We start from the raw sequence: 15274 nt of genomic DNA on the forward strand, positions 1-15274 counted from the left end.
TGCTCAAAGTATTACGCCGAAATGATCTTCGATTGAAACCAAAACTTACTATTTGGTCTGATAACTGCATTGGACAGAACAAAAACCGTATGCTTCTGTTTCTTTTTCTTTATCTTGTGGCAAATGGTGTCTTTCAAGAAATCGAGCAAACATTTTTACTTAGCGGACACTGCCATGCGACCGCGATTTTGCTCAAATTGAAAAGAGAAAAAAAGTAATGAAAAATTATGTGCCAAGTGATATCGAAAATATGATAAAAAGCGCACGTCATCAAAATCCATTTACTGTAGTTCCTCTGACAGAAGAGGATTTCAAGAACTTTAATAAAGCCAGTGACACTATGTTAAATAATTCGAAACTTAACATTTCTTCGGTCTGTTGGATAAGAGTCTCACATGAAAATCCTGGCAAAGTTTTTACTAAAACATCATTTAGTGACTTGCAAGAGTGGACAATATGTAATGTTATAAAAAAAGGAAGAAAAGTAGAAGATCTGAAAAGTATGCATCTCGAGCAACTAAATTGCAAAAATAAAATATCAAAAGAAAAACTAAAAAATTTAGAAGATATGATGGACTATATTCCTCTCAAACATCTGCCTTTTTACGAAAACTTATAGAGAAGACACATCAAGCTTTGGATATCCAAACGCCTTCTACCAGTACCTAATGAAGACCCTTTTTGCAAACAGATAATATTGGCACTTAGATACCTTTAAGGATGTTTCATTTTGTTTTGTGTTTTTTTTTTTTTAATTTCATGCATTTGCTTTAAGTTTATTTTCATTTTAGTAGCAAGTAGCAATTTTTTACTAAATTAAAAAAATATATTTAAGGTCTTCCACGGCCTCTTCGTGAGACAGTTTCTTATAACTTTACTCATTTAAAAGAGAGGTAAGAAAGATGTTAGTTGTAAAATGCCAATCACTACACTATATAAAAATACTTCTTTTATTTGACCACTTTTAAGTTTACTCTACTTTATTGACTTTTTTTTATAAGAAAGAGGTTCAGATTTGGTGCGAAAAAAAAAGTTAATTTAAGGTGGTTTTTACGAATAATTACGACACAGATTTTCACCACTTTTAGTTACTACTATTTTAATTGTTCTTTGTTATGTGATATTTAAATGTTTTATAAATTTTGATATTTTAATTTTATGTGTTCCCATTTGTTTCTTTTATTGCCTGTTTGTTTACTCTATATTTAAGTCAGCTTTGTCAACAACATTCTTATGTTATGTGAAAATAAAGCATATTTGAATTTTTAATTTGTGCCTTTCGGATTATTTTTCAACGATGAATTATAATATGTTTATGATTTTCTAAAGATATAAATAGTATTTGAAAATCTATACTAAAATCAACTTGTGTAGAGGCTTCAATTCTTTAGAAAACGCGACAATTTTAATGTATTTAAATTAGGACAATTGAGGAATTAAGTACTATTTTAAGTTGAAACTAGTGATTTGTTGAAAGAAAGAAATAATGAGATTTTTTTTAGAATATCTTCTAACAGTTGTTAAATTTCGTAGTTTTATGGGGGCGAGTTAACAGAATGCTGGATGGTTTCTTAATATTTTGTTCATTTAATATCCGAATGAAATGTTTCTACTTGAAAAATACATCTTTAAATGTCTGGAAATAAAATGGAAAATTAATGAGTAGAATAGTTTGACAGAATAAATCATAATCTTCTTTTGGCGATTTTAAAATATCTGGGATTCGACACTACCGCTTGCAATCTAGTTACCAGTTATTTAAAGGGTAGAAGTCAGAGGGTTAATGTCAATAGCGAAGTATCTGAATCCGAGCCATTATGTTTGGGGGTTCCACAAGGTTCAATTTTGGGGCCTCTTCTTTTTACCTTATATACTTCCCAAATGGCAAAATACATTGAATCTTGTAATGTACATTTTTATGCTGATGATACGCAGGTCTACAAATCTTTTAATCCGGGTCGTGTTCTCGAGTGCATAAATGAAATAAATAAAGATTTGGAGTCGCTGCTCTTAATTTCTCATAAGCACTGCGTCACTCTTAACCCCTCCAAGTCTCAGGTGTTGCTCTTTGGCAGAACTCAATCACGACAGTTGCATAAGGATAGCATTCAAATAAATTTAAATAATAATAATAAACTTGCACTTGTTGACCACGCAAAAAATCTAGGGATGGTTCTGGACAGTGATTTGAGGTTTACTGAGCATGTCAGCATGTGTATTAAGAGAGCATTCCTAAATCTAAAGCTTATATTTAAACAAAGGCATCTATTGGCAGAGTCATTAAAGAAAATGCTTGGTGACTCTTTAGTGCTTTCGCACTTCAATTATGCCGATGTAGTTTATGGCCCATGTTTGCTGGAAAGGGGTAAATATCGCATTCAGTTAATACAAAACCACTGTGTAAGACTAATTGGGGGTAGAGAGCGGGGAGTGTCGGCTAAGTTGAGGATGTGCATTGGCTTAGAATGGATGAGAGGCGCGTCTGCCGTCTTCCATTCAGTTGTGTTCATTTATAAAATAATAGCAAGAAAGTGTCCCGACTACTTATACAGGAAAATAAGGTTTCGCTCAGAAATCCATAATCCTAGATCTTCGCGATACGAGCTGTGTAACTATACCTCTTCACTCAACTTCTATTTTTGAAAGGTCTTTTAGTTACAATATAGCGAGACTTTATAATAGAGTTCCTCTGCACATAAAATCTCTCACACTAGTTTCTTTCAAAAAATTTATTAGATCTAATATTGATCAGTTATTCATGTAGAAGACTTTATATTACAATGGTTATTTATTTATCAAAATGGTTGCTGTAATTGGGTTCATACTGTGAGTAAGGGCATTTAAATTTGGATGGACATGAAATTTTGATTTTCCTATGTTTATTTATTAACTTATACATATATTTTTTATTGATATTCTTCTGATAGGTGAATGCTTTTTGGGGTTATATGATAATTATTATGACATCAGATCTGTGTTATTTGTTATTTAGGTTTAGACCAATATCAAATGGTTCAGTTGAGTAGCTTCTAAGCTAGACTGCGCCATATTATATCTTGTAGTAATAGCTCTTTACTGTATTTGTTATTGTATATTTTCAAATAAAAGCCCTTATTATTATTAATATATTTAAAAAAAATCATGCCAGGAATAAAACAGAAGTTGACTGCTAAAAATCATTCCAGAAAAATGACATATAGTCCAGGGATATAAGAAATAACCCTAAATACCTAGAGTAAAATGGAGAATGATTCCAAATGCCTGGAAAGTATGAAAAACAAACGATAAAAAATACTCTCCAGGATAATTAGCATAATGTATCTTATTCAAGGCATTTAAGTTCCTTCCTTCTTGGTTATAGATCTCCTCATATATCAGACAGATAAAATATAAGATTTTTGAAATTTATATCTCTTGGTAATATATATAGATCATAATGGAAATTGCCTCAAAAAGCCCGAAACATATAAATACAATTTCATTTTTCTGATCCTTTAATAATTCAAAATGAAGTTCCTGGGGGTAAATATTGGGTCCATCATTTTTCATCATCTTAAATAAAGCATTGCTCATATAATCTATATGCAGATGACACCCAGTTGTATTTTTCTTTCTTACCTGAACAGTTTGAAACTACAGAGACTAAAGTAAATAATGTTTTGCTAGCTTTGTATGATATTTCTCATGAACATATTTTAACGATGAATCCATCTGGTCAAGTGTCATGTTTTTTGAAAATTAAAATTACTGTGAGAAATTTAAAAGATAATTTAATTATTAAAATAGCGAATGGAAAAATTCCTGCTGCGAATAAATGCTTTTTAAAAAAATTATGTTTAAGTTCTAAATTTGGACACTAGGAGGCGCAATTACAAGACGGAAAATGTCAAGTTAAGGTACCTTTTTTTTAACATAATTAGACACCTTAGAACATTTTCCACCATCTTGGTTCAAAGCTCATCAATTAATTGGTTTTACTCAATTTGGGCTTAAAAAATGAAATGTAAGTACTTTTAAGTATTGGATCCTTGGTAGGAGGCCTCATTTGATTTAAAAACTGTGGGATTTGAGAAGTATACGTTTTTTAAGGAAAATTGTTTGCACGATACGAATTTTATATAAAAATTTACGGTAAATAAAAAAAAAATATATTGCCGGTGACGCCCTCTATGGCATAATTTATAAAAAGGTTAATTTTAAGATTTGCCATAATTATGCAAATACCAAATTTTGTTAAAAACGAAGAATAATTGTTAAATTAATGGCCCAATTTAAAAAAAATTACATTAAGCTTATCAGGCTGTATCTTAGTTTTTTTTGACTTTCGGACCCTAGTCCGACTTAAAAATGAGGTTAAGTTTTCCTAAAAATTTAACATAACCTCATTTTTTTTCAAAAGGAAACTGCTGTTAAAATATATTATACTCTACTTAACTAATAATTAAATTACACCCTGTATCTCATACAGGATTTTTTAAAATCGAAGACATAAAAAATAGATAAGGTGGATGAATAAGGACCATTTTTCATTTTCTTAAAGACCCTCCTATCAAACCTATGCAGTATGTACAGAAATTTATGCAGAAACCTAGAGAAGAAACCTATGCAGAATTGTACAAAAATATATATCCAAATCCACCCATTTTGCAAAAAACCCGAGCATTTTTCGTCAGTTTTAACAAAAGCCGCTAAACTGCAGAATTACCCGGTAAACAATTCTAGTGTTTTCTTTCTCATGTAAAGTCCGTTTTAAAAGCTATATACATAATTAAAATCTAATATATAAACAAAAAGGTAACAAAAAAAAAAACAGGTACTTACAATACCCCACCATGATTTGTCAAGAATAAAACGCCAAAGGGGCCAAATGTCAAAATAGCACTGAGAACTTTTGGGGGAATTTCAAAAAACTGAAAAAAAAAGGATAAAACAATATTAAGCTAGTTCTTTCGAGGGTCAACGTAATAAGGTTATTCACAGTATTTTAATAAAACAGGGAGGCGCCTACCTGGTTGAAAAATCACAATAATTCAACGACTTTCATATGGGAGCTTTTGAATTTACCACTCGTCTCGAAAAAACCACACAAACACCAAGTAAACGGGTGCCGCGTGTTAATGTTTGTTGCCTCGCCATGGTAACGGCACACAACACCTTGATTATTGTCCATTTGGCGATTTAATTAATTGAAAATTATAAAATAATTTTTAAGAAAATGTACACTTATTTCCTGACCCCTCCTATTGACAGCCCCAATAAAGTAAGACCAATTAAAACATTTCGCACGGTCCACGTGACCCTTTACTAACGTCTCATTGGCTCCAACTTTGTACTTGTTTTCATTCAAATTTGATCATCCAGGTAATAGTATAAATAATTCAAAGCCGACATTATAAACAGATACGTTAGCAGAAATATGAAAACATAAATCAATAGTATGGCTTTTGCGAAGCTCATTATGGCGGGAAAACTTTTTTTTATTAATATTTTAAACGCATGCAATACTACAATGCAAATGCGATTTCCTTACCCCCCTCCGATTGACAGTTAATATAAAAGAGAGACCAATTAAATACTTTATACGGTCCACGTGACACTTAACTAACGTCTCATTGGTTCTTCAAAAGAAATTTGAACTTCTAAGTAAAAGTATACAAAGCCGACATTATTAAGAGATACGTTAATAGGAATATTATCAACAGTATGGCTGGCGCGAAGCTCTGTATGAAGGGAAAACTATTTTCTTAAAAATAATTTAAATGCACTTAAAACCCGCCATTTACCACTCAAAAGGATAATCGAAATATTTCAATATTCATTCAACAAGACTTATTTCTTTAGTCTTCAATATATACAGCCCGACTTTTATAACAGAAATTCTGGATTACAAGATAATATTCACCCCCCTTTCCCTGGACAAACCCTTCTATTATAAGTACCTCTAAATTAAGTACAAATATTTCCGCGCGAATATCACCATCCACAACGAGTTTGACATCCCTGTCATTGCACCTGTCAACCTAGATGTCTCACTGATCGCTTTCTTTTTCGCGTAAATGAAGTTATCGTAAGCGTGGCTAATCAGGGCACTAAAAGGTAATTATTTCCAACTTTTCCTCAATTTTCTCCCCATATTGAGACTCACGTAAATAAATCAAACATCTTAGTATATGTAAATAGGATCTCGACCGTGTTAAAATATGGTAAAAGTGGTTAAAAGTAGCTCCAAACAGGCTGGGTCGGGCTAACCGATCCCGATTAGTCGGATCAATAGGAGTAACCCGATTCTATGAGTGTCTTCGTTGCACTTGTGGGGCATTACATTCCTAGAGGGGTACCCAGAATTGAGTGACGTTAGGAAACGAACGCACCCCGCCAAAGTGACATTTATCAAAAAAAAAAAAGAAGAAAAATTATTACGGTTTTATTTTATTTTATTTTTTTTTTAATTTAGAAAGATGAGCAGCTCAGAGGAAGTTTCGTGGATTTCATGGTTTTGCGGGCTAAGAGGAAACGAATACTTCTGCGAAGTAAGTTTTGCGCTATCCACAAATCTCACTTTATATTAACATATTTACTTTCAGGTTGATGAAGACTATATACAGGATAAATTCAATTTGACTGGCTTAAATGAGCAGGTGCCCCATTATAGACAGGCCTTGGATATGATATTAGACTTAGAACCAGGTAAATAGTCGTAATTTAATCACTAATTATATGTTTTTAAAGTAAATAAATTGCGATAGATGATGAGTTAGAAGATAACCCGAATCAATCCGATCTGATAGAACAAGCAGCCGAGATGCTTTACGGACTAATACACGCGAGGTACATTTTAACTAATCGAGGTATTGCTCAGATGATTGAAAAGTACCAGGTTGGAGATTTCGGTTATTGTCCTCGGGTGTATTGTGAATCACAACCTATGTTACCAGTTGGCCTTTCAGATGTTGCCGGTAAGTACCAAAAATTACGTGAAATTTTAATCTTTTTGGCATACTCTACTAGATTATATCATTTTATAAGAAAATTTTGTTGAATTTTATCAGTTGATCGTTCATACTTATTGAGTTAGGAAAAACTAATACAATATGAAAGTAAATGTGAAAATTAAATAGAAATCCGAAGGATCAATACATTAGTAACAAGCCTATTTACATGTATAAAAATAACTGAAGATTTTTGGATATCCCCAATTTCTATGGGTAATAAATTTGAGATTAAATTTTGACCCAGAATTAATCTATAAATTATATTTTAATATGTCTATGAATAATTTCTAATAATAGAATCATCATTACTCCCAGTTCCTTGTCAATGTGATAATAAAGTATTTTACAATCAACTTTTCAAGATCATAAAAACTACCAACAAGTTTGAAGTGCAATGAATTAATTCCCTATTTGTTCTATTAATATGATACTCAAGATAATGAAGACCAAAACAGTAAGCTTAAGTGTATAGTTTTTTTTTAGAAACATTCAATTTATTTAATACAAAATGACTTCCAAGTTAATAAATTCTCTAAGCAAAAGTCCAGGTTTTTATCTCTGTGACAATGTCAAATTTCTGTCTGGAAATCTATATGTTATTCACTGCATTTTCAGATGTTTATCTTATTATTCTTTTCATTGCATATAGGGTTGTGGATTTGACCCGTCAACTTTTTTTTAGTCAATTGATCAGACAATTAAAGCAAAATTCAGTATGCAGTGGATGGATCTAACTACATTCCACATTTATATAAAGACAGCAATAATTGTTTTAAAGAAATTTTGCTTGTTGGGTATTTAATAAGTAATTAAAATCACTTTTATTATCCAGGGCATATTATAGCCTTGACAATTTTTTCAATGATACCTTTTAACCTGTGCTCTGACATCATTTTAGTGTTTTAGTTTTGTTTCCTGTTAAATAATTTAATTTACTTCTTCTAAATTCTGTTTTATTGACAGCTTTACTTATTTTTTAATGAAATTTATCAGAAAGATGCTTTTTTTTTTCTCAATCTGTTTTGTTATGATTAATTTTGGTAATGTGTGTAAATGTTATGGTAAAGTGTTTTAGATGTTATGTTTGTTTGAAATTTTAAATTTAAAGTAAATTTGGAATTTTTTAGTTTTTAGGATGCTTGTACACAAGATTTTGTTGTCTTACGTAATATAGCACATTTTCTTTCTTTCTTTCTTTCTAATACCTAAATTTTGGAAATCTTGTACAGGGTAATCAAGTGAATAGTATAGTTTGGGCCATCCAGGGATACATTATATAAATCAATAAGAATAAGTAGTTTATTTTTCAATATCCATGAATAATATAACTAACATAAAAACGTGAACACTTAAAATTAAGCAAAAAATATCAATCTCAGTTATTAATCTGAATTATTATCCCTCTTTATAAGGGTGGAGATGTGAGTGAGCCTTGTAATTTTCGTCCAATTTCTATATTATCTACCCTCTCCAAGATAGTTGAAAAACTGGCAAAAATTAGAATTTTATCTTTTTTGCAACATAATTGCATTTTATCTGCAAATCAGTTTGGATTTCAAACGGGAAAAGGGACTCATGACGCTATTTTCGGCTTTTTGGAGAGTGTCTATGTGTCCTTAAATTCTGGAGAGTCCGCGGCGGCAGTGTTTTGCGATTTATCCAAGGCATTTGATTGTGTAGATCATGGAATACTGCTGTCTAAGCTCAATAATTATGGCTTTAGAGGTGTGGCATTGCAATGGCTGGAATCCTATCTGTCTAATCGTACCCAAAGAGTTACAGTATCTGGATGTTTATCCGATTCCAGATCCCTTAAAACTGGAGTACCTCAGGGTTCAGTGTTAGGACCACTATTATTTTTGCTCTATGTAAATGATTTGGGTTCATTAAAACTGCAGGGCAAAGTGGTTCAGTTTGCTGATGATACCACCATTTTATGGAATCATAGAGATTCTGATAATGTTAGAGCCCAGGTTTTTAAGGATCTTAAGATTTTATCGGAGTGGTGTGCTGCAAACAGGCTTGTATTTAATGTGGGCAAAACCTTTATTATGGGATTTAAGTGTGACGTTCAGGGCCTTATGTTTAGTGAAAACTCCCCCTTGCAAAACAAAGAAAGCTGTAAGTTCCTTGGTATTACCATTGATGGTCGCCTTCGCTTCGAAGATCATATCCTAAATCTTGCATCAAAATTATCCTCTGGATGCTTTGCAGTAAGAATGGCGGGGCATGAGCTGGGAGGGGTAGTTGCACGTTCAGTGTACTTTTCTCTTATTGAGTCCCACCTTCGTTATGGCTTGCCTTTTTGGGGTTTAAGCAACAAGGGATTATTAAACATAATTTTTGTGATTCAAAAAAAGGCAGTTAGATACCTATGTTCTGCTGGGTTAAGAGATTCTTGTAAACCTCTCTTTATATCTCAAAAAATCCTAACTCTTTTTTCTCTTTTTATCTTAGAAACAGCTACTCTTATTCATAAATGTCCTAAACCTCCCTCTAACACTGGTCATATGACTCGCCAGGTTAACGATTTTCCCTTACCAATCCCTACATTCTCCCTCACGAAGAACTCACTTATATACCTCAGCAAAAAAATGCAACCATGTTCCTCTATGTATCAGACAAATTTTAGAAGTTAAGAGATTCAAAAAGGAATTAAAATCACTTTTATTATCCAGGGCATATTATAGCCTTGACGATTTTTTTAATGATACCTTTTAACCTGTGCTCTGACATCATTTTAGTGTTTTAGTTTTGTTTCCTGTTAAATAATGTAATTTACTTCTTCTAAATTCTGTTTTATTGACAGCTTTACTTATTTTTTAATGAAATTTATCAAAAAGATGCTTTTTTTTCTCAATCTGTTTTGTTATGATTAATTTTGGTAATGTGTGTAAATTTTATGGTAAAGTGTTTTAGAAGTTATGTTTGTTTGAAATTTAAAGTGAATTTGGAATTTCTTAGTTTTTAGGATGCTTGTACACAAGATTTTGTTGTCTTACGTAATATAGCACATTTTCTTTCTTCTTTCTTTCTATTATGAGTATAGTTTAGTTTAGGAGTGTAGCTAATGGAAGATTCTGGTTTTCGGAGTCGGAGTCTAGCTGCTTGGCTTCGGAAGACCAAAAAACATCAGCTTCGGAGGATGAAGACATATTTAAGTCGGGTATTTTTTCACATTTATTAATATTATTTAAATTGTATTTAACATAGACCAGCTTTCCGAAGCGTGTAGTGGTCCGTCTATTTCTCAATTTACTATAGAGAAATCCCCATGTTGACCAGTTCCTTTCACATGAAGCTGAAGAGGACGGGATTTTTAGTAACTTTATAGCTACATCCTGAAGTACTGATTTCTTTTGCCAACTGTCCCACCAAGTTGATGGAGTAATATCCGATGACGTTTTACAAACAAGTATTGAAATCGACAAAAAGTACTTTATTGTCGAAAATTTGGTACATGTACACGAATTTTATTGACAAAGCTTCAGAAAATAAATACAATCAAATCAGACTTTACAAAACGAATATAAAAAATTTATACAACATATAAAATGCCTAAAAAAAAAAAAAAATGCAAGAGAAAAATGTTACAAACAAAATCCTTATAAAACAAAATATATGCATGTAGACAAAGGTAGCAGAGATAAAGGGACACATAAAGGTATGTTCAAAATTAAAATTTACAGATTAAAAGCTTAGCATCTACTACACAACATCCTCAGCCTTAAAAAAGTCTTCAATCGAATAAAAGGCTTTTAGAAGCAAATATGACTTCAGTTTACAACGAAACTGGCGCAAAGACTGAACACTTCTTAATTCCACGCTAATGTGATTATAAATCATTAAACCGCGATATATAAATGAATCTTTGATAGATGTAAAATGAGGAATAGGAAGGGGAATATTATTAATCTGTCTGGTAGGATAACTGTGATGTCGGATTGGAAAACTGTTCTTATTTTTGAATATTAAACATGCAGTTTCCAAAATAAATAATGATGGTAGGGTCAAAATACGGCTCTCTTTAAAAAGATTACCACAATGCATTCTAGAATGGGCCTTGAATAAACTTCTGACAGCCCTCTTTTGCAGCACAAAAACAGACTGAAACAGATAATTTGAACATGCACCCCAAAATGGCAGAGCATACCTTAAATGCGACTCGAACAAAGCAAAGTACACATCACGAGCGACATCTCTCCCCAGTTCATGAACGGTTGCCCTAACAGAGAAGCAACCAGAAGCAAGTTTTTTATTTAACTTTATTATATGGTCAGAAAACTTTAAATCTTTATCAATGACTAAACCAAGAAATGCAGAATTGTCTACCATGTCCAATGCGTTCTCACCAAAATCAAGACTCTCAGCTTGAAAATTGAAACCAATAATATGGGACTTTGACAAAATTAAGCAAAGTTGATTGAAATCACACCATTGCTTTAATTTCAGGAGATCGGCTGCAACATCTTTGACAAGCTGCTTGGGATCTTTATTCGACCATAAAACCGTTGTGTCGTCAGCAAACAATGTAAAATGTCTACATATGCTAAGAGTAATAAGATCATTAATGTATACAAGAAATAGAAGGGGACCAAGAACTGACCCCTGTGGAACACCACAATCCACAGACTCCCTACCAGAAAAGTCACCATTAAGGTACACAGACTCCTCGCGACCAGACAAATAGCACTCAAACCACTTCAATGCAACACCCCTAACTCCATAAGCAGAAAGCTTCTGAAGCAGTATCCTATGACTCACACAATCAAAAGCTTTGGACAAGTCACAGAACACCGCCGCATTAACACCCTGGAGAAGTTTGGACAAGAAATCAAACATAGCGTCAGAGGTGCTTTTCCCCGATAGAAAACCAAATTGTTCATCTCGAAGAACCCCTTCCCCCAGAAGAAACCTTAAAAGACGATCCTTCATAAGACTTTCAATCAACTTAGATAAAGTAGACAAAATTGAAATCGGCCTATAGTTGGATGGACTAGAACGATCACCACCCTTATAAAGAGGCAAAATTTTTGCTAATTTTAGGCAAAGAGGAAATGTGCCAGACTGAAACGAAATATTAATAGCATCAGAAAGAGCCTGAATAGCACTCAAAGGAAGTTTTTCCAATAAATTCACTGAAATACCATCGTCACTAGATGCCCTTTTCTTTTTCATCGATCCTATAGTGCAAAAAATCTCCCTGGGAGTACTTTTTACTGCTATCCATATTATTCGATTGTTAAATTCATTTGTTGCTGCTCTAAAATTTGAAATTTCTCCAATTACGTCAACCTGAGATTTATTTAAGCTAAGTTGTATTATTAGATTCGTAGCACATTGCAGCTCATCTGGGGTTAAATTTCCTCCTTTATACATAGGATCGAGTAGATATGCTGCATTGTGAGTGTCAGTGCAGGCCATATCAATTCTTTTTATTACCGATTTAGTGGTCAGTTTTTCTTAATTTTGAAGAAATGGACTTTCTGAAAAATGCATTAAAGTGTTCTTTCAAGGGGAACAGCTTGTGCCATGCAACTTGCATATTTGCTGTGTTGTAGGTTACCAGAGAAGTAATTTTATTTTCACTGATTTCTTTAATGGCAATGTATTGGCCTGTGTGTCTAATTGCCTTGGGCTGTGAAAAATCATAGAAAAAATCTCCATTATTCGTATACACCATGTAGTTTATTAAACCTTCGTTTCTAATATTTGTCCAGCCATCACTTATTAAAGTTATATTATCTTCACTATCCAGAATATCTTTAATGCTGTTTTTTATTTTGTTTAAGCACCTGTCGAGTTGCCATAGTTTTTCTGTCAGGAATTTTAAAAGCTGATCGCAATTTTCCAAAAAATGTTTTCCATTTGTCTGATTCGAACATTGATAGGGCGCAATTTGTTGAGTCAACAGCTTCGCAAAAAAAATTTTGTAACTCAGATTGCTCAGATTCGCTTACCGTGTCAACAAATGATGTTTCACTGTATTACAATCATAAATTACAAAATATTTTGAAACAAATAGTTTATTTCATAAATTCCAGTTTGGTTTGTATCTTGAAGCATCATAGGAAAAATAATAAATTAAACATCGAAAAAAGCGAATACACAGATGTTCTATTTTAAGATTTAACAAAAGCTTTTGACTGCATCTCACCCAAGTTACTTATGCAAATTGAGCATGTATGATTTTCATGTACCAAGTAAAAGCATGGTTGATTTGGGTGAGAGGAAATAGTATGTAAATATAAAAAAAAAACAGTCAGATCTAATTGATATGACTTTAGGGGTGTCATTATTTCATCTACATAAACGAAATTGATTATTTAACCAGCACAGAGGTACATAATTACCTAAATAAATACTTAGCAACAAAAAACATAAAGAACTTATTTTCCCCAAACTCTCATAAGAAAAACACAAAACAACTAGCTAAAGAATTATGTTCTGGAGCTTACTTGCTATATAATATGTCGAAAAAGTTCTTTTAGATCTATTTTGCTTTTATATTGCAAGGTGAAATTTTTCTATGCCTTTGGTCACGCGAGACCCAGTCATATTTACATTACAAAGAAGGGATTTAAATCACAGGTGTGAAGGTAGTTTATGGAAAGGGCTACAGGGAAGACGATAGAGAGAGTTATCTAAACTTGGGTGTACTAACATTGCCATCTTTATTTATATCATACTCGTTAAAATATGCAGTAAATAAATTAAATAATTACCCAAAACACAACATTTATTCTTGGGAAATTGAACTTTGGAAGCATTATTTGGAACCCTAGGTATGGAATTTACATTGATCGATTGCAGAGCATCCAAAACAAATTTTTAAGATTTCCTTCTTTTGAAACCCGCTTCGGTTCATATCATGATGTCAATTCAATTCGAGAGCATTTTGGCGTGATTTCACTTCTCGACAGACGTTTGATAACTGATGTTTCATTTTTATATAAAGTAATGAATTGTCAGCTGAACACACCTCCTATTTTGTCACTTTTTAAATATAACATTCCTCAAGTCAACATCAGATCGATCGAATTATTTTTTATTCCATTCAGGAAAACAAATCATGGTCAGAACTCTCCACTATGTAGAATAATAAAAAGTTATAATTTGTACTGCCGTTCATTGGACGTTTTTAAAATGTCACTTAGTACAGTCAAAAATACTTTAAAACAAAATATTGTCTTTGAATGTTTATGAGGCTAATGTAAAAATTTAGCATTATAAATTGTGGATACTTTTTTGGGGTTGTAGCCTGTTGTATCCCTATATGGTCACCAAATAAATAAATAAATAAAAAAATGCACACACCTAGTAGACTAGAATTGGAAGTTCTTACTATGGACCAAAAGTCCTTAACAAGTTGCATCCAGAAGTGGGTGTACTGTCTCCTAAATATTTTTCAAAATATACTAAAAAAATACCTGAAATCGTTTTTGTTCAATTGAGAAAATACTAAATCATAACTTCAGCGAGTACAAGTGTTTTCTAAGTATCTAACCTATTTTTCCAATTTTTTTCTATACATTATTCTGTATTTTTTCGAATTTGCAATAACTTCATGTTTTCAATTAGATACCGAATGAGCCATATATGTATTTTTTATTTTACAAGTTTTGTAATATTGACATGTGTAAAACATCTGTATTTTGATAACAAGAATATACTAATTCACTGTACTCTACATATATATTTTAATAACACTTTCCTAAAATGTTCTTAAGGTGAGGCAATGGTAAAAAACTACTGTCCAAAATGCATGGACGTCTACACACCAAAATCCTCAAGACATCATCACACAGATGGCGCGTATTTCGGCACCGGGTTTCCACACATGCTCTTTATGGTCCATCCAGAATATAGACCCAAACGGTCTGCGAACCAGTTCATTCCTAGGTAAGTCCTTTGTATTTAAATATGAATAAAAAAGATTGAGGTACATAACGGCATTTATTTAGATTATTCGGCTTCAAAATCCATCCATTAGCGTACCAACTTCAGCAGCAAGCAGCTTCAACATTTAAAGTACCACTTAGAACCCTAACCATAAATAATGGAAAACGCTAAAGTCGATCGAGACCCACATGGATAAAATCTCTTGTAATTTCAAACAAAATAATAAACCGTTAGTTTTGATGGAGTTTCTACAAGTATTTGTAATTATGTATTTTTAAGTTTCATGATATATTAGGTAACTGTTGTTAGTTTCATTCCGAGGGAGAAATTGATTTAGTACAAATGACACTTTAATAAAGGCCGTTTCGATAATAATCCTT

At 32.4% G+C, this 15274-nt stretch overlaps 2 protein-coding genes across 9 annotated transcripts in view; one reads left to right on the forward strand and one right to left on the reverse strand.

Moving 5' to 3' along the window:
* The window catches only part of LOC126736731 (heterogeneous nuclear ribonucleoprotein R), a 155381-nt gene extending 150215 nt beyond the window's left edge, over window positions 1-5166 (reverse strand). For 5 of the 8 annotated variants that reach the window (XM_050441250.1, XM_050441244.1, XM_050441255.1 and 2 more), the window contains exons 1-2: window positions 5009-5164; window positions 4822-4910 (exon numbers count right to left, since the gene is read on the reverse strand). In XM_050441250.1, the coding sequence (XP_050297207.1) occupies window positions 4822-4834 (13 nt within the window). In that variant the 5' untranslated portion in view covers window positions 4835-4910; window positions 5009-5164. Of the gene's footprint in view, window positions 1-4821; window positions 4911-5008 lie in introns of all 8 variants that reach the window. The other 3 variants (XM_050441251.1, XM_050441252.1, XM_050441245.1) reach the window with 2 other exon arrangements.
* An 839-nt stretch (window positions 5167-6005) lies between these two features.
* On the forward strand, window positions 6006-15138 carry LOC126736746 (casein kinase II subunit beta). Its single transcript, XM_050441281.1, has 6 exons — window positions 6006-6096; window positions 6455-6530; window positions 6585-6687; window positions 6747-6956; window positions 14723-14894; window positions 14957-15138. The coding sequence occupies exons 2-6, from the start codon at window positions 6459-6461 to the stop codon at window positions 15063-15065; spliced, it is 666 nt and encodes a 221-aa protein (XP_050297238.1). The 5' UTR covers window positions 6006-6096; window positions 6455-6458; the 3' UTR covers window positions 15066-15138.
* Window positions 15139-15274: the final 136 nt, after the last annotated feature.

The sequence above is a fragment of the Anthonomus grandis genome, chromosome 5, assembly GCF_022605725.1.
Source record: "Anthonomus grandis grandis chromosome 5, icAntGran1.3, whole genome shotgun sequence".
In the NCBI taxonomy this organism is placed as follows: Eukaryota; Metazoa; Arthropoda; class Insecta; order Coleoptera; family Curculionidae; genus Anthonomus; species Anthonomus grandis.

Bases quoted from the DNA above. Each gene is read 5' to 3' on its own strand.
- LOC126736746 (XM_050441281.1), top strand. From the start codon at position 6,459: ATGAGCAGCTCAGAGGAAGTTTCGTGGATTTCATGGTTTTGCGGGCTA. The intron at 6,688-6,746 runs GTAAATAGTCGT...AAATTGCGATAG, and splicing joins GATATTAGACTTAGAACCAG to ATGATGAGTTAGAAGATAAC. The intron at 6,957-14,722 runs GTAAGTACCAAA...AATGTTCTTAAG, and splicing joins TGGCCTTTCAGATGTTGCCG to GTGAGGCAATGGTAAAAAAC.